This window comes from Psammomys obesus, unplaced genomic scaffold (assembly GCF_907164565.1).
Source record: "Psammomys obesus unplaced genomic scaffold, mPsaObe1.curated_primary_1811, whole genome shotgun sequence".
Classification (NCBI taxonomy): Eukaryota; Metazoa; Chordata; class Mammalia; order Rodentia; family Muridae; genus Psammomys; species Psammomys obesus.
Genome location: NW_026593286.1, coordinates 34,475,061 through 34,497,268, shown reverse-complemented (window position 1 = coordinate 34,497,268; position 22,208 = coordinate 34,475,061). Strand labels below are relative to the sequence as shown.

The window sequence follows — 22,208 nt, the reverse complement described above, 5'->3', positions numbered from 1 at the left end:
CAGAGGACTGGGTTCAGTTCCCAGCACCCACGTGGTGGCTAACAAGTGCCTGTAACTCCATTTCCAGGAAATCCAATGCCCTCTTTTGACCTCTGCACCTTCTTGTTAATCATTTTTTTCTTTTGAAGGGTTATTTGAATTTTTTTAGCATTATGTTTTAATTGTAATTTTTGATTCTACCTTTATGGTTTTGTTTGTTTTGGTGATTGCAGTGATTACTAAAGTCTTTGTTACATAGTCTACTTAAGTAGAATCAGGTACTGTATTATAATTGAAAGACTTTTTTTCTTCATTTTGGTTTTTTGAGACAGGGTTTTTCAGTGTAGCCTTGTCTGTCCTGGACACTCTTTGTAGAACAGGCTGGTGAGCTGCCTACCTCTGCCTCTCCAAGTGTTGGGACTATAGGCCTGTATCACCATGTGTGGCTCGAAAGACTCTTTAAGATTTTTTTTTTCAGATTTATTTTATTTTGTGTGTATGAGTGCTGTGCCTGCATGTATGTCGATGTTCCACATGTATGTGTGATACCTAAGGAAGTGGTGAATCTCCATTTGGGTGCTGGGAATCAAACCTTGGGCCTTTGCAAGAATAGGTGCTCTTACCCACTAAGCCAGTTCTCCAGCCCCCAGTTGAAAGATGCTTAACTCTTACATGAGCCCCTTTCCTCACTATTTTTACTTACTCTTTGTTGCCTTATGTATCTGTATACATATACTGAAATTTAGTCAGAGGGTATTTTCTTTAGTAGGACTGAAGACTGAAATTAAGGCCTCTCAGGTACCAGATAATTTCTCTAACATTGAAGTATATATCCGTAGCTTAATGCTTTTTTTTTAAAACTTTATTAGTTTATTGTTTGTGTGTGTGTATTTTTACACCTGAAATGTGTGTGTGTGTATGTATGTATATATATATATATATATATGTATATGTATACATATATATATATATACATATATATATATGTATCTGTCTATGAAGGCACATGTAGACCATGTTGCTTGTATGGAGGTCAGCGGATATATTTATATCATTTATTCTCCCCTTCTACCTTTACTTTGGTTTCAGGGATTGAACTCAGGGTGAAACAAACACCTTTTCTTGATAAACCTTCTCACTGACACAATGTTCCTTTTGTCTTGTAGAGACAGTTTCAGTGTCTAGCCTAGTCGGGCCTTGTAGTCACTGTTTTATTTTGACCTCCCAAGTGCTAGAAATAGGGGCATGAGGCACCATGTTCAGTTTCAAAGTTACTTTTATCTTATTGAGACACGATCCCACTATGTAGCCCTTGCTGGTCTGGAGCCTCAAACTCATAGAACTCATCCTGTCTCTGCCTATCAAATCCTGGGATTAAAGATTTGCAACTACCCTTACTTATAATTTCTGTTACTGCTAAGGTTTCAAATTTCCTTCTGTTTTTCTCTCATTGAAGAACTTTTTAGCAGTTTTTGTTTTAGCATGGTTTGCTGTCTAGGAATTCTCTGAGGTTTTCTTTTGCTCGCTTGCTTGTTTTCTTCTTGGTGCTAGTGTAATCCAGAACTTGAAGAGGATTGTGTTTTGTTTTTTATTTTTTCTCCCAACTTGTTGATCCCAGGGATTAATGTCATATTTAGCTTTTTAAATTTTTCTAATATTTGTACCAATAAAGACACAGGAGGCATACAGTGAGGTATAAACCTGCTAGCTCAATGAGGTAACTTTCTTTCTCTCTCTCTTTCTTTCTTTCTCTCTTTCTCTCTCTCTCTTTTTCTCTTTCTTTCTGTCTCTTTCTCTCTCTCTTTCTCTCCTTTCTTCCTTCCTTCTCTTTTCTGGTTTAAGAAAGGTGGTTATGGAAAGGGGAAGGGGTGCCCCAGGAAGACAGAGACACAGAGAGGGAGATAAACAAAGAGACAGGTTATATTTCTTGCACCTGGTGGCCTCAGGTGATGACATCAGAGGTTTCGAGGCAACCTAGAAGTAGCCTAGTGGGAACAGCCTAACATTCCTCCTCCTTCTTCTTTTCAATATTTATTTATTAGGTATACAGTATTCTGCCTGCATGGGTGCCTGCATGCCAGAAGAGGGCACCAGATCTCACTATAGATGGTTATGAGCCACCATATGGTTGCTGGGAATTGAACTCAGGATCTTTGGGAGAACAGCCAATGCCCTTAACCTCTGAGTCATTGGTCTATCCCTCCTTCCTTTTTCTTTAGTTAAAAATGGCAAACTTAGGAACAGGTGGCAAGATGGGAATGAGGGCGTTGTGTTCTGGAATGACTGCTTCCTGCTGACTGGGGACGGCGAGATCTTTGGGGTACCCTAAGGGAATTGGAGAGTGTTGGCAAAGTCGTGGCAGTGCCAGCCTTCTCATTGCTGTGTTCAGGATTTGTGAGAACATCAGCGGCTAGGAGGGCAAATGCAGGTCTAGATTGATGCAGTCTGTGAGGTTTGGGTTGGAGCACCTGTGTAGGTAGCGGTTTTGGCGTTGTCTTGGATGTAGAAAACACCCGGGCCTGGCAGGATATGGGAACAAACATAAGAACAGAAAACAAGGTTAAATGTTAGAGAAATTTTTTTTCTTGGGTGTACATTTGAAACTTTTAGGCCCATGGTCTTTTGAGCTGGGCAGGGGGAATGGGGAAAAGAATCCCACCCTCTGAAATTGACAATAGGTGCAGTACTTGTCAGGAGTCCATTTGACCCAGGAGGTGGATTTGAGTGGATTTCCTAATAGTAGATGGGCTGGCACGATTGATCGTGAGAGGTGAAGCAGATGAGAGTGGTTGGAAGAGGCACCAGGAGAGAAAGGAAGTTGGCAGTAAAGGGAATGGGATTCTGGAGTGAAGACAAAGGAAGTGCCCACCGAGTTTCATGGCACCGATGTAATAATAAAAGCCATCACAATGTATTTGGTATGAGAAAGGAAGTTTATTATGGAATGGGTAAAGGGTGCCCCAGAGAGACAGAGACAGAGAGAGGGAAACAGAAAGTAAGAGAGCTTCTTTTCTTAACTATATGCAAAATGCAAAATGTGTATCTATAAGCCTGATTCTACAGCCAAAGTGCTAGCTATTTAGAAACCTCTTTCCATCTGTGTCATTTTACCTGGTAGTCTACCTTTCTCTTGCACTCATCCAAACCCAAGTGGGCTCCTTAGCTCTCTTACCTAGAATGCTGTTTTACCTATGTTCTGCCAGACCTCTCTGTTGTTCCAGCAGGCTCAGAGAAAAAAGTCCTGTCTCTCACCTGGAGCTCCTTCCATGAGGGCTCTTCCAAGCCAGAAGGAGGGAGTCTGGAATCCAATTGCTCTCAAAGAAACCTGCAGCTCTTCTCTGTACCCGTGGCAGGCTAAACCATGTCACAGTCATGGTGGTGGGGCTCCAAGCCAAGTCACTAGGGGTTGAACCATTTCACCTCTACCATGGCTCAAGGCCACCCAGCTTTGCCTCACAGAGGCAAGACCTCTCCCAAGCAACTTGCCTTAAAAATAGGAAGGGACTTTCCATTCTTTAGCATCCTTCCAACTGTATCTCTTCAGGACACACCTAACTGCATCTGACATTCATTTAGGCTTTTTATATTTTGCTAACAATTAAGTTTTCTATGTACAAAAATGAAATATCCAGCAACAAATCAAACTCAGGTTGTCAGGTGGATGAGCCATATTTCTGTGCTGCTTGCATTTTTTTGATGAGAAAGAAGTGGCTAGTTGTACAGCATGTGTGTCTTTTTTTTTTTTTTTTCTTTAGTTTTTGTATTTGACAACATTACTACAATGAAATACCTCAATCTATTGCTTTGTGCCTCAAAGAATGTGTTAGATGACAGCTGTGATCGCTAAACCACTCAGTTTCTTGGGAAAACTGTTTCTCCTTAAACTAGAAAAGCGCTTATTCCACATCCAAGGAGTGCTTTTCACTCCTGAGCTGGGCTGGAAAGATTTTCTTAGACCAGTGGTCCTTAACTTTTCTTAGGCTGTGACACTTTAATACAGTTCCTCATGTTTTGGTGACCCCCAACCATAAAATTATTTCATTGATACTTCATAGCTGTAACTTTGTTACTGTTAGGAATTACAATGTAAATATCTATTAAGTGACCCCTATGAAAGGGACATTTAACTCCCAAGGGGAGTCTACTCCCACAGGTTGAGAACCACTGTTATAGACTGGTTTCAGCCTCATGGTATTGACTTTTGAGTTTCAGTGTTTATCAGTTTCTGGGAAGGGGAATACTGGAAAGAGCAATAAACAGTCTCACTGCTAGTTCAGTGGCATTCTGTTCCGTCTGCTGTTTATGTTTCTGAGACCTCAGCTAGCAGAGCCAGGTGCTGTCCAGATTATGCTCTCTCAGTGGGAGAGAAAGATTGGTAAGTGTTCATTCCACTTTATCCCAAATTGGAATCAATTAAAATAATTTTGTATGGAGTTATATATAGTGTAACTACTATCCATAATAGTTATATTGTATGGCCTCAAATTATTTCTAAAACCTGCTTTAGAAAATGTTATTAGGTCATGATAATTATAGCTCAGGATTAAATATAAGAGGAAGAAAGATGGTCTTAAGTGACCATCTTTAGGCAAAAGCCTTTTGCCTTTTTAAATGGGCAAGATCTCATTATGACACTGTCTGATCTCAAATTCATGGAGATCTGCCTTTCTTAGTCTTTAAAAATATTTATTTATACATACATATTAGCACTCTATTTGCATGTATATCTGCATGAGAGAGCATCATTAGATCTCATTATAGATGGTTGTGAGCCACCGTGTGGTTGCTGGGAATTGAACTCAGAACTTCTGGAAGAGCAGATAGTGCTCTTAACTGCTGAGCCATCTCTTCAGCCCCTTTCTCTGCTTCTTGAGTGCTGGGGTTAAAGTTGTGTGCCATTATGCCTAGCACAATAAAGTATTTTTTGAGTATTCACAGGTTTTTTAGACATAATACTATTGTATACCAAGTAGAATGTAAAGAAACTATTTTTATTTTTTGTTTTTCAAGACAAGCTTTTTCTGTGTAACCTTGGTTGTCCTGGAACTCTGTAGACCAGACTGGCCTTGAACTCACAGAGACCCTCCTGCCTCTGCCTCCGGAGCTCTGGAATTAAAGGTGTGTGAGCCACCACTGCCTGCTTTAGAGTAATTATTTTTATCTATTTTTTACACCTTTTTAAAAAAAAATGTGCATTGATGTTTTGTTGCATGTATGTCTATGAGAGTGGTAGCTCCCCTAAAACCAAGTTACAGACAGTTGTGAGCTGCCATATGGCTGAGAATTAAACCCCTGTGGAAGAGCAGGCAGTGCTCTTAACCATTCAGCCATCTCTGCTCCCCGTTTGCCCCCACTATGACATTTAAAGAGCTCTTATTAGAGACTGGAGACATGGCTTAGTGGTTAGACCACTTACTGCTCGTCCAGAGGATCTGGCTTCTGTAACACGTTTTCACCGTCCACATGTCACAACAGTCTGTAAGTACAGTTCTAGGGGATTGGATGCTGTCTTCTGACCTCATCAGGCATCCATTCAGGAGGCAGGGGCCAGAGGAAACTATGTCTCAGGAAGACTGATAGGGCTGCTGGATGGCTCATTGGTAAAGGCACTTGGTGCCAGTCCTGCCTGCCTGGTGATGGTGGAAGGAGAACTGACTCCCACAGTTTTTCCCCTGACCTCTACATACCTGTGGCAGGTATGTAAACGGAAAAATCCTTAAAGACCCCAAAACAAACAGTAGTCATTCCTTATTCATAAACAGCCCACTCAGCTCTTTTATCCTGATATTGTAGCAGGACAGTCTTTTTTTTTTTTTTTTTTTTTTGGAGACAGGGTCTTACTGTTGCCCAGGCTCAAACTTGGTACACAGCTGAGGAGGATCTTGCGCTTCTGATCCTCCTGAGGCTACCTCCCAAGTACTAGGGTTACAATTATACACACCAGGCTTGGCTGTAATGGATGCTATGTTTTTGCCTTGAAACTGAAAATAGGAATGGTTTTATGATTTGCAAATGACTTTGTAGCTTTCTGAGAATTATCTTAAGTTTTGGTAGCATATTTAATGAGTAGTAAGTCCTAGGGTTGGAGAGATGGCTCAGAGGTTAAGAGTTGTTCCTGCTGATGATCAGGGTGCAGTTTCCAGGACCCCCACATCAGGTGGCTCAACTAACTATAACTCCATTTCCAGGGAACCTGACAGCCTCTTCAGCCTCCTCAGTCACTGTCTGAAATAGGGTTACTGTTGCAATGATGAAACACCATGTCCAAAAGCAAGTTGGGGAGGAAAGAGTTTATTTGGCTATGCTTCCACATCTATAGTACATCACTGAAGGAAGTCAGGATAGGAATTAAATCAGGGCAGGAACCTAAAGTTAGGAGCTGATGCAGAGGCCGTGGAGGGGTGCTGCTTACTGTGTTGCTCCTCATGACTTGCGCAGTCTGCTTTCCTATAAAACCAGGACCACCTTCCTAAGGGTGATACCACCTGCAGTAGGCTGGCAACTCTTAATAATCACTAATTAATAAAACACCCCACAGGCTTGCCTACAGCCTGATTTTTCGGAAGCATTTCTCAGTTGAGGCTCCTCTGTTGTCTGTAGGTTGTGTCAAGTTGAGGTAAAGCCAGCCAGCACACTCTATATTACTGAGGGTTCTCCAAAGAACAGAGGGGATAGAATAACATGTATAAATATGTACTTGAAAAGGTATTTAGAATGATTTACAGTATGTGGTCTGAGTAGTCTACCATTGTTCTTACATCTGGAAGCTTTCTACCACTGAACTACATTGCCAGCTCATTTTACTTTTATCTTTGATTTATTCACTAGGGTAGCATTTTAGTATCCTTCAAGAATTTTTTGTAGTGGGGTTCGGTGGTGCATGCCTGTAATCCCGGCACTCAGGGAGGCAGAGGCAGGTGGATCTCTTGAGTTTGAGGGCAGCCTGGTCTACAAAGTTAGTCCAGAACAGCTAGATCTGCACAGAGAAACCCGGTATCTTGAAAAACCACAAAAAACCAAACCAAACAAAAAAACAAAAATCCTTTTCATTTGCAGTGTGGCTCCAACTAGCACAGGAAGCCTAACTGTTAGTTTGTCTCAGTTTTCTGAAAGGATGTCTCATAAACTTAGTATTTTTAGCTTGTGACTTAAAAGTGATGAACAGTGACTCCTCTTTGACTTGCATAGTTAAGAGACTATTTTAAACTGGCCTTTCTTCAGTATTATTATGTTAGAGGGACTTGAGGAGAAAGAAATAAGGGAATGGCTAATCAATGAAATATTCAGAACATACAATATTTGTGAATTTATTTGCCATCTTGTATGAAGCATAATTCATTATGCCCTCCCAAACAGTTAAAATAGTTACATCAGAATATCATTAATCACAGGTTAGCATAACAGATAGTAATGAAAAAGTTTGAAATATGAGACTGTGAGAGCAGGATGCAGAGATGAGATGTAATGTATACATACTGTTGGAGAGTGTATGCCAGTACATTGCAGACTAGTACATTTAACACATTTGTTAAACCAGCAGCAGCAACAAACTCACAGGATTGAAAAGTATAAGAATGTAAAGTACAGGAGGCTGGAGAGATGGCTCAGTGGTTAAGAGTACTGGCCGTTCTTCCAGAGGTCCTGAGTTCAATTCCCAGCAACCACATGGTGGCTCACAACCATCTATAATGGGATCTGATGCTCTGTTCTGTCATGCAGATGTACATGCAGCTAAAGCTCTCATACATACATAAATAAATAAATATATATATATAAAGAATGTAAATTACAATAAAAACTAGTTATGAACAGACTGAACAGGTTGTATGTATGTATTTAGGAATATATATTAATATATGTATAGTATATAACAACAATTAATAAAAAAAGAGGCCATGAAATTGAAAGAGCAAGGAGGGGCATATAGGAGGCTTTGGGGGGAGAAAAAAAGGGAGAATATTATTATAATTTTATTATGATATCAAAAATAAAAGAACTGAAAATGAGTTATATGTTGGGGAGGGTGATGTTGGCATTAGTCTTTAAAAACTTTTATTTATATTTCTTATATCTTTTTCTCCCTATTCCATCTCAATCCTTTCCAACATCCCAACACCAGGTAGAGAGAAAAGGCATATAGTTCTTTTAGCTGCTTCCTGCTGATTGGGGTCATCGGGTACCTTGGAGCTAGTCCAATCCTCGTTTCAGGAGATCTCCAATTTCTTGTCTCACAACAGCAACCAGAAGCAGCAAGGGGGAAGCAGGAGCAGCGTTATTCTTTCTCAGAGCCTCCACACTCTCTGGGTTCTGGTATTTATTCTCTCTCCAGAGCCCTCAGAGCTAAACTATCTGCAGCTGGCAAAGAGGTCCTCTCAGAGTTCTCACGAAGCAATAGGTTTTGCTGCTGTGGACCATCTGAATCAATCCCACACCTGGGACCAAAACAAAAACATGTTTATATTCACAACAGGTGGAAATTTGGAAAGAATTATTACGTGGAATTTGAGGTGGTTCAAGATTAATGCACTTAACTTGAGAGCATCAAAACTTAAGATCATTAGGATGAAATGGAAAAAAACAATCTGAGAAAATGCTAGGCATCTTAGGTCTAGATTCCTGGGAGGCTAAGGTAGCAGTATGACTTGAGTGCTTGGCCAGTCTGGGCCACATAGTGAGAACCATTCTCTTACCCCTAAATCACCACACTACAAGAAAGGCTTAAATAGGCATTCAAGTCCCACGCCCGGGCGCCAATCTGCCGGGGCCAGCCGGGCAGGGTCGAACGGTTCTTGAGTTGGGCGTGAGGATTAAAATTAATAAAATGAACACACAGCACACAGGAAACTTTTTAAAAGTCCAGACTCGACAGCCATGGCAAAAGGCAGACTGCTGCAGCAAGCAGTGCCAGCAGCAAGCCTCAAATCTCTGCCTCCAACTCTGTCTCCAGCCTTCTTCTCTGTCTCCAGCCTTCTATTGCCGAAACTGTAACTGTCGGCCTGTCTTTTTATTGTAGAGTTTCTGAGCCAGAGTAGAAACATCTCAGAACAATAGGTTAATTTGCAAGGAGCTAGAGGAAGAGGTGTGACCCTCACAAGCTATCCCACCTGCTGTCACAAACAAAAGGAGATGGACTTGCAAGTTCTCTGCCATTAGTAAAGGCCTGCTAAAAGCCATCTCTCCACCGAGATTTAAATTTCAAAGCTGGCCGCTTGGAGTCACGGCTCCCGACACACATGCCTATAACTTCATGACGAAGAAGCCCGAGAATTGATGTTTGAGTTAGCCTTCGTGGCACACGCCTTAAATCCAGCACCGAGCAGGCAGAGGCTGACTGATGTCTGCGAGTTAGAGGCCAGCCTGGTCTATAGCTGTAAGTGGCTGCGCTTATGTTCAGGCCAGGGTCATCTGATATGGCCATGAGGAATGAAATCAGGCTGGTTGGAGGGGCCACAGCAAAACTTCACCTGTGGCAATTTTATTGCGAGCAATCAGACTTTTCATACTTTTATGAGAAATAGAATATAGTGACAGTTGCCAGAGTACAATGATGTTTGCAAACTTTACAGGGTACAAAAGATTAATGTCTAAGATCAATTGTCCTGTCAAGCTTCTTTGCTTCCATGACTTCTGAGGGAACATAGAGAGAAACACAAAGCAGCCTGAACACTTTGCTGCCTGAGGGAGTGCATTGGTGTCTCAGGAACTGCAAGGCACATTGTGCCCCAGGAGCTATGGCTCAGCCAAGCCAGCGCCATGGTTTCCTGCGCAAAGCGAGTTCCAGGACAGCCAGAGCTACATAATTTCAACAAAAAATATTAAACATAGTTAGCATGAAATACAACATCTATATAATTTAATTAACCATAAATACTTCTTTCTTTATAGTATATTCAACAGAATATAAGGGCAGACTGCTCAAATATTGACAAAATTCTTGAACCACCTGAAGGCCAAGATGAAGGTGTATGGAAATATGAACATTTAAGGTAGGTCTTTATGAAATCTCAGGATAGTACTAACAGTTCTATTAATAGTACACTAATAAGTACCTCCTAATAATAATTATGAATCAAAGAAAATTTGTAAATCACAACTCCAATTTCTTTTTTTATTTTTATTAATTACAATTTATTCACTTTGTAGCCCCCTGTAGCTCCTTCCTTCTTCCCCTCCCAATCCCACCCTCCTTCCCACAACTCCACGTTCTTTGAGTGTCCTTTGGTTATTTTGAGACAAGGTCTTATTTGGTAGCCCAGGCCTTGAACTCCTGATCCACTTGTCTCCCAGTCTCCCACCTCCTAAGTGCTGGGATTGAAGACAAATGTTATCACAGCTGGTGTGGATTTTAAGCCTTAGCCTCCTGAGTACTAGAATTACAAGCATGCAGTTGATAACTGTTAATTCCAATTGAGTTATAACTTGATTCAAATCTCCTGGTAGCTCGTAATGAATCTTTGTGGTTAGGAGAAGGTGCCCCTTTGAAAGGCTGTAGTCCCATTGCAGGATGTGTGGATTTTAGCTCTGGATTGTCTTTTTCACTGTGTTAGCTCTCTGTAGATTAATTTGAACCTGTCAATTTGTGCTCTTTGCTGGATTATACCTGCAGCACTACCAAATGAGTTAGTTGAACTACGTAAGCCCTTATCATTGTGAATCTTTATTACTTCTTAGTGAATAGTCACTCAGAACCAAATAAAATACAGTTTACTGATACGCAGTGGTGGACAGTGGTAGGTGATTCAGAAATAGTGTCATTTAGTATGATGTGTCTTTTTGTTAGAGTGCTGTTTTAATAGTCTAAGCGCAGTATTTTGGAAAGGAAGTATAATCATAGAAAACTGAAAATTTATCCTTTACCTTTTGTTTTCATCCATTAAAATATACTTAAATAGCTGCCTGTAATCCCAGCACTTGGGGAGGCAGAGACAGGTGGATCTTTGAGTTCAAGGTTACCCTGGTATACAAAGCAAGTCCAGGACAGCCAAGGCTACACAGAGAAACCCTGTCTCAAGAAACAAACAAACAAAAAGTGAAACCTGCCACAGAAAAGCAAAGCAATAAATAGTATGCGTAAAGTGGTTTTATGAATTAGTTTCGTATGTGTCCTTTTTATTTAATTTTCGTGACCTGTTTTATCTTCTAATTGTAAGGCTTTATAGTATTGCATCTTTGGGGAACCAAAGTGTTTTTATTTGGTGTGGAAACAGTTGTGATTCTACCTGGATAGAGTGGAATACATATCACTAGATAGGATTTTTAGAGTAAACACAGTTAATATTTTGACAACTCTAAAACATTTATTTTTACTACAGAGGATTGTCTTATATCAAATGTCTGCCTAAAACTGTCTGGTACTATTTTTAATATATTAAAATATATTGAGAAGTTGGCATGGTTGGCAAAGTGAAGACAAATCAGGAATTTAAGGTTTTCCTCAGCTGCATATCAAGTTCAAGGGCCATATGAGATTATCTCAAAAAGTGTACATTAAAGAGTGCTTAATGGATTTTAGGCATTGCATAGGCCTTACAATTTTCAGTTTTAGAAAAAAAAAATCATGAAAACCCCCACCAAATTCTAACAAAAGGAAGTTACGTGGGCTATGATCCCAAGATGTTTTAGTCTATGCATGAAAGCAGTATCTTTTAGGAGCAGGTAGTGAAATGGAGGATTTAAATTTTGTATATTATATGTAGGATAGCTTTTGAAGCTTTTCTGTTCTATTTTTGTTGTGCTGGAAATTGAACTTAGGGCCTTGCACATAGTAGGTGCACTAGTGCTCTACCACTGAGTTATGACCTCAGATTTGCACGTGTATTGTTCCTGTTTTTGCCTGTTTGTACATTTATGTGTATTTGGGTTTGGATGTACATATTTGTGTGGAGACCTGAAGTTGATAGCAGGAATCTTCTTTGATTTCTCTCTACCTTATTTATTGAGGCAGACTCTCTCAGTTGAACCAGCTTGTTGAAGAGCTCTCCTGTCTCCACCTCTTGAGTGCTAGAATGGCACAAGGACCACCATGCCTCCTGGTGTTTACCTGGGCTCTGGGGATTGCAAGGTCTTCATACTTGCATAGCAGGCACTGCATTCACTGGGTGTTTTCAGTCCTGAGTTTTCTTTTTTCTTTTCTCTCCTCTCTTCTACTTCCTCCCTCTCCCACCATGGGGACAGGATCTCTCTCTTTGTAACCCTGGCTTCACTATGTAGAACAGATTGGCCTTGAACCCACAGAGAGTCATCTACCTTCGTCTCCTGGATTAATGGTGTTCACTATCTACCTCACCTGGCCTGATTTAGTATTTGTTTGTGTTGTGTTTGTTTTTGTTTTTGAGGCAGGGTTTTTCTATGTAGTCAGCATTGAACTCAGAGAATCCCGAGTGTGGGGATTAAAGCCCTGAGCCACCATGTCTAAGTAAAAATATTCAAGTCTATAAAGGCATTTAGTCTTTTTTTTTCTGTCTAACTGTATGTAAAAATAAACACATGTAATTTGTTACATAACTGAAATGTCTTTCAGGCTTTATTGTACATATCAACAATCTCCTACCTCTGTTTCTCATACTCAGAAGTTTTCTCTGAATACATGGTTAATGTGAACCTTTTTCAATAGTTGTATACAGTTGGAACAACTACATCACAGTAGATTCTCAGAGGACTGACCTAGTCAAGAAGTGCACATTTTCCTAGAGTCTTGGTGAAATTTCTAAGCTACTTTCCAGAAAAATTAAATCAATTTTTAGTGTATAAGAAGGTAACCAGTTTGGCTGCCTTATGAAATAAAATAAGAAAATAAATAAAGCCTGGATAATAAATGTGATTTTTACATTTTCAGGCAATTCTGCCTTGAACTAAATGGACTTGCTGTTAAACTTCAGGTAATGTGTTTATGTTAATGCTATAATTCAAAATTCTGATCTTTAAAAGTAATTTTGTAGGCTTAGATTTATTCAGAGTTTATTTTCTTTTTCACATTTTATAGAGAAATGTAGTGACCCAAATGACATATCTTTTATCATTCTACATATTAAAAAAATAAAATTATTTTTAACAGAGTGAATGCCATCCAGATACGTGTACTCAAATGACAGCAACCGAACAATGGATTTTTCTTTGTGCAGCTCATAAAACTCCAAAAGAGGTGAGAATTGAGAGGTTTCAGTGCATAGTCACTTGGCACCATTACTCTGGACCTGAGGTGCGGCCAGACATCTCAGAAGGGAGCATTTGGGGAGGCAAGTCTGTTTATACAGCACCTGAGAAACAGCGATTAAGGGGCGAGGGTCACTGTCCCATGGACCACTTCTTCCAGCTAGGCCCCATCTCTCCAAGTGTCTGCCTCGTCCCTGACATGTTAGCTGAGAACCATGCTTTCAGCAGATAGGCCTTGGGGAACAGTCCATGTCCATACTTGAACAGAAACATTGTGGAATGTAGTGGGCCTAGTTGTGTAATGTCATAAATACATAAAACACTGCTGAATTTGTTTAATGTGTGTGGGTGTGATGTGTATGCAGTGGTGTGCACAGGTGTGTACATGGACCTGTGGAGACGAGAGGAGGCTCTCTCCCTACCTTACTACTCCCAGCTGTGCTTCAGTTCCAGGTGCTTCTGGTCATGTCTGCATTTTACATGGATGTTTGGGATTTGAACTTAGGTCCTCATGCTTACTTAGCCACTGTTTATTTCCCCAGAGCTCTAAAACTACTGAATGGAATCTAAAAATGTGTGTGTGTGTGTGTGTGTGTGTGTGTGTGTATGCGCGCGCCTCTCTGTGTGTGTCCTTGTGTGATTTTGTGTGTCTTGTGTTTAATTTTGTGTGTGTGTATGTATATGTATACTTCTGTGAGTCGACCATTACCTGTGTAAATCACTAATCATTCAAAAGTTCTGTTTGTCCAGTTGTATTTAAGGCTGGAGTGTTCTTCCTGTTCCTGTTTTCTTTTAGGGTTAGTGCTGGGAATGAAATAGGAAATTAGTTAATATATCTTATAGAAGCCTGATATCATAATTCACAGTGAAAACTAAACTTTATTGATGTGACATATTTCATAGTCACTCTGAAATCAGAAAGGGCTTTTTCTTAGAGTATGCTCTTGTCTTTGGAATAAGATACCTAAGATGGTTAATTGTCTTGATGGGCTTGAGAGGAGGTTAGGAGATGAAGTGAAGTAGGTATATCAGAGTGCGTTCACAGACACCTAAATCATGCCAGCCCTGGCCTAGTAAGTGCTTTAATGCCCTGGGGTTGTAAAACTTGAACAGTGTTGAGAGAAGGCGGAAACTGGAAAGCTGAATTTGGTAAGCAAAGGCAGGACACTGGAAGGTGCTCTCTGAAGGGCATTTTCCTCCCTGGCCCCTTCCTGCTGCCATGAGTTGATCCCTCCCTACCACAGTCGTCCCGCCATGGTGGACTAAGCTCTGAATTGTGACAGGAAATCCTTCCTCCTTTATGTTGCTTCTGTCAGGTATCTGGTTACAGTGGTAGAAACGCTAGTAAACATACACCTAATAAAAGAGAGGCCTTCTTGTTAATGCGTTTACACCTTTCTCTTTTCTAGTGTCCTGCCATAGATTATACCAGACACACACTTGATGGTGCTGCATGTCTTCTGAATAGCAATAAATATTTTCCCAGCAGGTAAACAAAACATGCTATTTAGCTTTTTGGGTTTCTTTTAAAGGTTGATGTTTGAAAGATAAAATTAGGGTTTGATTTTAGTTTTCTTTTTAATTATATAGTTGACTTGTTCAGATTATGTGAGTTTGAAATTAAGGTGAGATAACATTAGAACTTGTCTCTGAAAGTTCATAGACGCCTCAGAACTGGTCCCTGCTGCTGCTGTTCCTTCTCTAGGCCTCTCCTCACCAGGCATCAGCCTCCTGATAAAGAACAGACTTTAAGGGAGACTGCTTGTTTTTCCTTAGTTTGCCTGTGGCTATTCTAAGCAAAATTAGCATATGACATACATGAATAAAATACATTTTATCATATACATGATATATTTTGGTACTGTTCACTCCATCGCCCTCTCTTAGCTCACTCGTCCCTTTCCTCTTCCCAACTGCCCCCCTTCAATTTTTCTTGCTTTCTTCCTCTCTCTTCCCTCTCCCTCCCTCTACAGCACCCCACCATGTGCCCCAATACATTTTGCTAGGGTTGTTTAGACACATGGATGAGAGTTTGTTTACTAAAGCATGTGCACTTTAGCCTAGTCTGTTTTCCTCCCCATCAATGGTTAACTGAGTATATAATCACACTTGCTGTGAGCTCGACAATGTATCACCCATGTCACACCTGAAGTCAGCATTCTACACTTCTCCACCTTCCTCTAGCCCTTAAATTACGACTTCTCATTTCTCAGGGTTCCATGAGCTTTGAAGAGGGTTGATAGTACTGTTCCATTTACAGCTAAGCATTCAGTAGTCATTTATTTTCAATATTGTGACCTGTTAGGACTCTCCAGAGTTACTCTTGGCTACTGCAAAACAGGTTTGGCAGCATGAACAGTTATTTAGAAGCAACTTGGAAAACTGTGGGGAAAAACTGCTTGTATTGTATTACTGGTGAGATTTATGAACCCTCCCACTTTTAAATTGAAAATAGACTCCTCTCCCCATGGTTTATGAGATCTTTTTTTTTCCCCCCCGAGACAGGGTTTCTCTGTGTAGCCCAGACTGTTCTGGAACTTGCTCTGTATATCAGGCTGGCCTCAACTCAAAGAGATACTCCTGCCTCTGCCTCTAAAGTGCTGGGATTAAAGATACGTGCCACCACTGTGTGGCAGTTTATGAAAAAAATTACTCATTTATTGTTTTAAATTAAAAAATTATTTATTGTTTTTGAGACTGAGTCTCACTATATAGGCTTGGGTAGTCTTGAACTCACTGTGTGGATCAGGCTGACCTTGAACTCACAGATCCACCTGTCTCTTTCTCCCCAGTACTGGGACTAAAGATATTTGAGCCGCCACACCTAGAATAACTCTTGTTTTGAGATAGGGTCTTATATAGCCCCTGCTAGCCTCGAACCTCATCATCTAGCCTGAGTTGTCCTTTAACTTGGGTGATCTTCCTGCCAGTCCTTGTAAGTACTGAGATTGCAAGTGTCTGCCTTACATTGGCATGTGACTGTTCTTTTATTCTATTAAGGAATTTTTTATTTGTTACAAAGTAAATGGAATTAGAGGGTTTTTCCCCTCTAAAATATGATTAGCTCCAGGTACCTCATCTAAAATTTTTTGAGGGTTAAAAAACACAGATAACATCTAATTTTTCTCCCAGTATTTTATATTCTAAAAGAGAAACAGATATATGCATTTTGATTTTCAAAAATATAAAGGAAGCAAAAGTAGATTCTATAGGATAAAATAGTGAATCCTCTCAGCAGTTTTAAGTACCTGCAGTAGACAAAATACTAGTAGTGTAAAATATTTTTTAAAGTCTTTGGTTTCTTAGGTTTTTTTTTTAAAAAAAAAGTGTTGAGGTGCCAGGGATTCATTTTAAGTGCATTACACTTTAACACAGCTTTTTAACTAAGGTGCTGTGGTTGAGTAGAGAGGGCACTGACCCAGGACCAAGCATTGCTTTTTGTTCTTATAGCACTGTAACTTTGATCCAGATTCTTCTATCCCTTGGTGTTGTTTGGACTATATAGCTCTACCATTTTGTCCAGTCTGTGAATCTGTTTTGTTTTTCTAATTTTAGGGTTAGCATAAAAGAATCATCTGTAGCAAAACTAGGATCAGTGTGCCGTAGGATTTATAGAATATTTTCACATGCCTATTTCCATCACCGGCAGATATTTGATGAATATGAAGTAAGTATATGTCTTAGCCTTCTTTTTATTGCTGTGATAAAGAACCACAACCAAAAGCAACTTGAAGAGGAAAGACTTTGTTGCTGCCTACAGCTGTTAGGTTCTACTCCATCAGGAGGGATGTCCGGGTGGGGGCGGGAGCAGAGGCCATCGAGGAACACTGCTGATTGGCTTGCTCCTCGTGGCTTGCTCAGCCTACTCTCTTTTTGCTTTTGTTGTTTGTTTTGTTTTTTTGAGACAAGGTTTCACTATATGGGCTTGACTGATGTGGAGCTCACTATGTAGAGCAGGATGGCCTCAGATCCTTAGAGATCTCCCTGATTGAGCCTCCCAAGTGCTGGTATTAAAGGCTCAGCCTTCTGTCTTAAATATCCAGGAGCGTCTGCCCAGGGATGGCGCTGTGCATATCAATTGAGAATATAGTCCCCATGGGCTTTGTTAGCAGGCAGATCTGGTGGCATTCTCTCAGATGAGGTTCCCTCTTCCATGATGACCCTTGCTTGATTGAAGTCAACAGAAAACTAACCAGGGCAGTGTGTCAGTAATTACTGTAATATATTCTTGTCAGGGTGGCAGTAATGTGTGTTGATATTGTTTCTAGCTTTTGATTTTGGATAGTAAAGTGACTTTGTTTTTCCTCCTTTCTACAGAATGAAACATTTTTATGTCATCGGTTTACTAAATTTGTGATGAAATATAATTTGATGTCGAAGGATAACCTGATTGTACCAATTCTAGAAGAGGAAGTTCAGAATTCAGTTTCTGGGGAAAGTGAAGCATGAAGGGAATCATGTAGAGCAATGTACTGATCACATAATTAACAATTATGTACTGTATATATATCATTTTAGACACATCAATCATGTATCCATATTATAGCTTATTTGTTTAGTATAGGTTTTTGTATGCTATGTGTTACCTTTTAAAATGAGAAATACATTTTAAGTTATTCATGAGCTGTATATTCACTGGTGTGGCACTCATGGTTTTTAAGTAAGTTTAGTATTATCTGTTTATAATGCCTGTTAATAAAAGAATTTACAGTTTGGTAAAATTGCTGCTAAACAATCATTGGATCTCAATCCTTTCAAACCTGTAAAAGAATGAGCTTGTGTTTCTCACAAGCCATTTACTAACGATAATATTTTCTTTGGTTTCACCCTTAAGTTTTGAAATTTTAGACAATTCAGTAGTATTCCATCTGTACTGTTAACTTTTCCAGAATGAGATAAAAGTGTTTAAAAGGTCTGTTTATAGCGTTTGATACGCATAACCGATTATGGATATGTTCAGAGAAATTTGAGGAGTTGTTAGTAATACTTAAATAACCTTACTCTGCTACATAAAGTATATTCTGGGTCAGTGTACTTGGAAACATTACCTTTTTTGTGACAGTGGATTATTAAATATGTGATGATGACGATAAGGCACATACGTGATGTTCCCATGGACACCTGCCCCTTCTTGTTTCCTTTAGTCCTCTCCCGGAACTACATTAGTCAAGAAACTTATTTACCAAGCTATGGTTAGTGGTGGCTTCTCCCTATTTATATTTGTATTAATTGCATATGGAGCATACCTCAGACTAGCAGTGATGTTACACTACAGAAAAACTGTACTGTACAGGAAAACTGTACTGCCTACCTTTGTTTTGGGAAATTGTTGTAATTACTTAGAAATAGTCATTAATATAGTTTGACTCTTCCTGTTAGTAATATTAATCTTTTCACCTAACACTTGGCAGCATTAAATAGATATGAAAAAGATAGTGTATTTATTTTATTCTTCCTCCCCCAAAGCTTATTGTTTTAATTATATGCACATATAAGACTATTTACAGTAATTCACAGGTTCCAGTAGTGTTGCTGAGTGGTTATACTTTGATTTTTTATTTCAGGGTCTTAAAAATTTAAGTGCAAACTTAAAATGTAGGTGGTGGGGTTTCTCATGAAATGCGGGGGTCTGTTTGCCATACTGTAACAGGGCACTAAGATGGGCAGGGACTGTGCCAGCAAGTGGCACAGTCGAGGCCACCTCTGCTGATCTAACAAACAGGAAGCTTCTTTTTTATTTCAGAGTTATTTTCAAAGGAAATTGGAAAATGCGTTCAACTTGTTTGTTTTTCTACTTATTTAAAGAAATGATTTGTATTGTATTATGAGACAAATATTCACAGGAAAGTTGGGAAATGACAGCGCCCTGAGAGTGTGTGTGTAGTTGACGCCTGTCCGAGCCTGCCCTGTGCCAGCGGTCATGGTCATCACTGTGTCAGAGCCCACAACTATCCTTTAAGAAGTTCTATGTTTGCAGTGAATAGAACATTGGCTGAAATTAGATGTTCATATTACTGTCACCATAAACCATTGGAGTTAGTAATTTTTAAATAAACTTGGTAAATATCCTAGAGACTAACCTGCTAAGTTCATAAATTATGCATAGCATAGCAATGTTCTCTAGTTGAAGTTTGACAGTGGATGTCTGTCACCTGACTATTTCTCAGTGAACATTTAAGGTAGAGATCGGGGTTGTAGATGTGGCCGTGGCCGAGTAACTGGAACACGTGTGAATATATGGCCAGTGTTAACAGGAAAATAAAATATGGTTTTCTTTTTCTACTCACTCCACCTTCCCTGTAGTGTGTTTGAAATTGATTGTGAAAGAGAAAACTCTGTGTGAACCTGGTCTAATAGTAGGTAAGACAGTGGGGAAGCAGTGTGTTTTTTAACACGGTTCACATAACTCTGGAAATGCACATGTACATGAGTAGTTTAAAAAGTAGCTGGAGGGGCTGGAGAGATGGCTCAGCGGTTAAGAGCACTGACTGCTCTTCCAAAGGTCCTGAGTTCAATTCCCAGCAACCACATGGTGGCTTATAACCATCTATAATGAAATCTGGTATCCTGTTCTGTCATGCAGTTGTACATACAGGCAAAACTCTGTATACATAATAAAGACTACTGGGAATCCCAGCCCTTGGGAGGCAGAGGCAGGTAGGTCTGAGCTTGAGGCCAGCCTGGGCTACATGAGATCTTGTCTCAAACAGAGGGCTGGTAGGATAGCTCAGCAGGTAAAAGTGATTGCTGCCAAGCCTAGTCTTGAGTTTGATCCCGGGAACCCACATGGAGAGGTCTGCTGCTTGCAGGTTGTCCTCTTGACCTATGCATTCTATAACATGCATGCGCCTATACACCCACACAAAATACTAAGTAAATGTCAGAAAGGAAAACAGGAATGGAGGCAGAGGCAGGCGAGGTGACTCAGTGGGTGAAGGTACTTGTGCCAGGCCTGATGACCTGGATTCAGTCCCTAGAACCCACATGGTAGGTAGAAGGAGAAAACTGACCCGTGTGGATTGTCCTCTTAACCTCCACATGTACTTTGGTATGTGCTAGCTCCAAGTAAATGAGAGAAAATTTAAACCTTTGAAAAAGTTATTGAGTTGAAGTGAGGGCCTGGAGAGATGGCTCAGTGCTTAAGAGCACTGGCTACTCTTCCAAAGGTCCTGAGTTCATTCCCAGCACCCACATGGTGGCGCAGAACCATCTATAATGAGATCTGGTGCCCTTTTCTGGCATGCAGGCACACACGCAGGCAGAATGCTATATAAATAGTAAATTAAAAACTTAAAAATAGTTGAGGTGATGGTTCAGTTGGTGAAGTACCCGCCTTGCAAGCATGAGAGGTAGCAGGCTTGTAACCCTGTAGTGGAGGAGGCAGAGCTGAGGCAGGTGGGCGCCCAGCTGGCCAGACAACCTAGGTACCTGGCAAGTTTCAGGCCAGTTATCAACACTGACTAGGGGCTAGAGAGGTGGTTAAAGCACTGGCTGTTCTTTTGGAGGACCCAGGCTCAGTTCCCAGCATTTACATGGCAACTCCTAACTGTAATTCCCTTTCCAGGGGATCTGACCACCCTCACAGATATACATGCTGGCAGGACACCAACGTACATGTAATAAATTGTTTTTAAAAACTGACCAGAAAACAGGTGACACAAAGCGCACGCACACACGCACATACGCACGTGTACACACGGTGAAGTGGTACTAAGGAACAATACCAAGATGCCCCCTGACCTTCACGTGCACACATAAGGTTTTCAAGCCTGGCAAAGTCACTGCTGTGTGAGGGAAGTCAGGCTGCGTGTGTATACAGAGATCAGGAAGTTAAGGTTGGGTTTTCCTGCCAGGTATGGTGGCTCAGTGCCTGTAATCTCAGAAGTTGAGAAGCAGAGGCCGGAAGATGGCTCAAAATTCAAGTACAGCTTTGGCTATATATACTGCATCCCAGGCTAGCCTGGCTTATAGAGTAGCCTGTCTCAAAAGTAAAAATAAAAGCTTTACATACTCTTTTTAGAGAGGCTGGAGAAATGGCTCAGCAGTTAGGAGCACCTAACTTGCAGAGATCCCAAGTTGATCCCCAGCACCTATGCTGTAGATCAAAACCATCCAGAATTCCACTTCCAAGGGATATGACCTCTTCCAACCTCTGTTGGCCGCAAGCACACGTCACATATACATATATGCAGCCAAAACAATAAGAGATACAATTCACCTTTCTGCTCTGGGAAAGCATCTTATGTTCCCGTAACATACCATTGGCTGTGTCCATTTTGTTTTAACTGGCTTTAAAGGTGAAATTCTCACTTCTAGGACAGTTTCTTGGCTAGATTATTTGGGGGGTGTGGGAAGTGTGTTGTTAAGATTTCATGTAGTACAGACTGGCCTTGAGTTTCTTACCATCTTGCCTCTACCTCCCAAGTGCTGGAATTGTATGAAACCACTGTTGGGCAATTTTTTATTTCTCTCTTTCCTTCCTTCCATCCCTCTCTCCTTCACCGCTGTCTGTCCCATTCTTAGTTCAATTCTCTTTTCCTGTTTGTTTCTTTGAGACAGGCTCTCTCTGTAGCCCTGGCAGTTCTGGAACTTGCTGTTTAGACCACTTTGGCTTTGAACTTACAGAGATCCGCCTGCCTCTGCATCTGAGTGCTGGGTGGCATGCACCACCATGCCTGACCTTCTCAGTTAAATTCTTTTTTTTATTATATTTATTTATGAATACAATGTTCTGTCTGCATATATATATATCTGCACACCGGAAGAGGTACCAGATCTCATTATAGATGGTTGGGAGCCACCATGTGGTTGCTGGGAATTGAACTCAGGACCATCTGGAAGAGCAGACAGTGCTCTTAACCTGTGAGCCATCTCTCCAGCCCCCATCAGTTAAATTCTTAATGACTTAATATTTTAATATCTAAATACAGTTAGAAATCCATGATTATATTGTTAGCAACACTGTATTATAGTTCTAGACATTCATTGACCGTTGTCAAATTCACTTTGCAATAGAATGGACACCTGCACCCCTCCCCCATGGTTAAGCTGTGTTTGTTTAAGCCAGGATATGGTGG

The 22,208-nt window shown here is 40.5% G+C and overlaps 1 protein-coding gene across 2 annotated transcripts in view; it reads left to right on the top strand.

Annotated features, from left to right (window-relative positions):
• The window catches only part of Mob4 (MOB family member 4, phocein), a 58,171-nt gene extending 38,969 nt beyond the window's left edge, over positions 1-19,202 (top strand). For both annotated transcript variants that reach the window (XM_055616660.1, XM_055616659.1), the window contains 6 exons: positions 9,865-9,965; positions 12,815-12,857; positions 13,034-13,120; positions 14,541-14,620; positions 16,687-16,798; positions 17,449-19,202. In XM_055616660.1, coding sequence (XP_055472635.1) covers positions 9,865-9,965; positions 12,815-12,857; positions 13,034-13,120; positions 14,541-14,620; positions 16,687-16,798; positions 17,449-17,580 — 555 coding nt within the window. In that variant the 3' untranslated portion in view covers positions 17,581-19,202. The remainder of the gene's footprint in view (positions 1-9,864; positions 9,966-12,814; positions 12,858-13,033; positions 13,121-14,540; positions 14,621-16,686; positions 16,799-17,448) is intronic.
• The last annotated feature ends 3,006 nt before the right edge of the window (positions 19,203-22,208 follow it).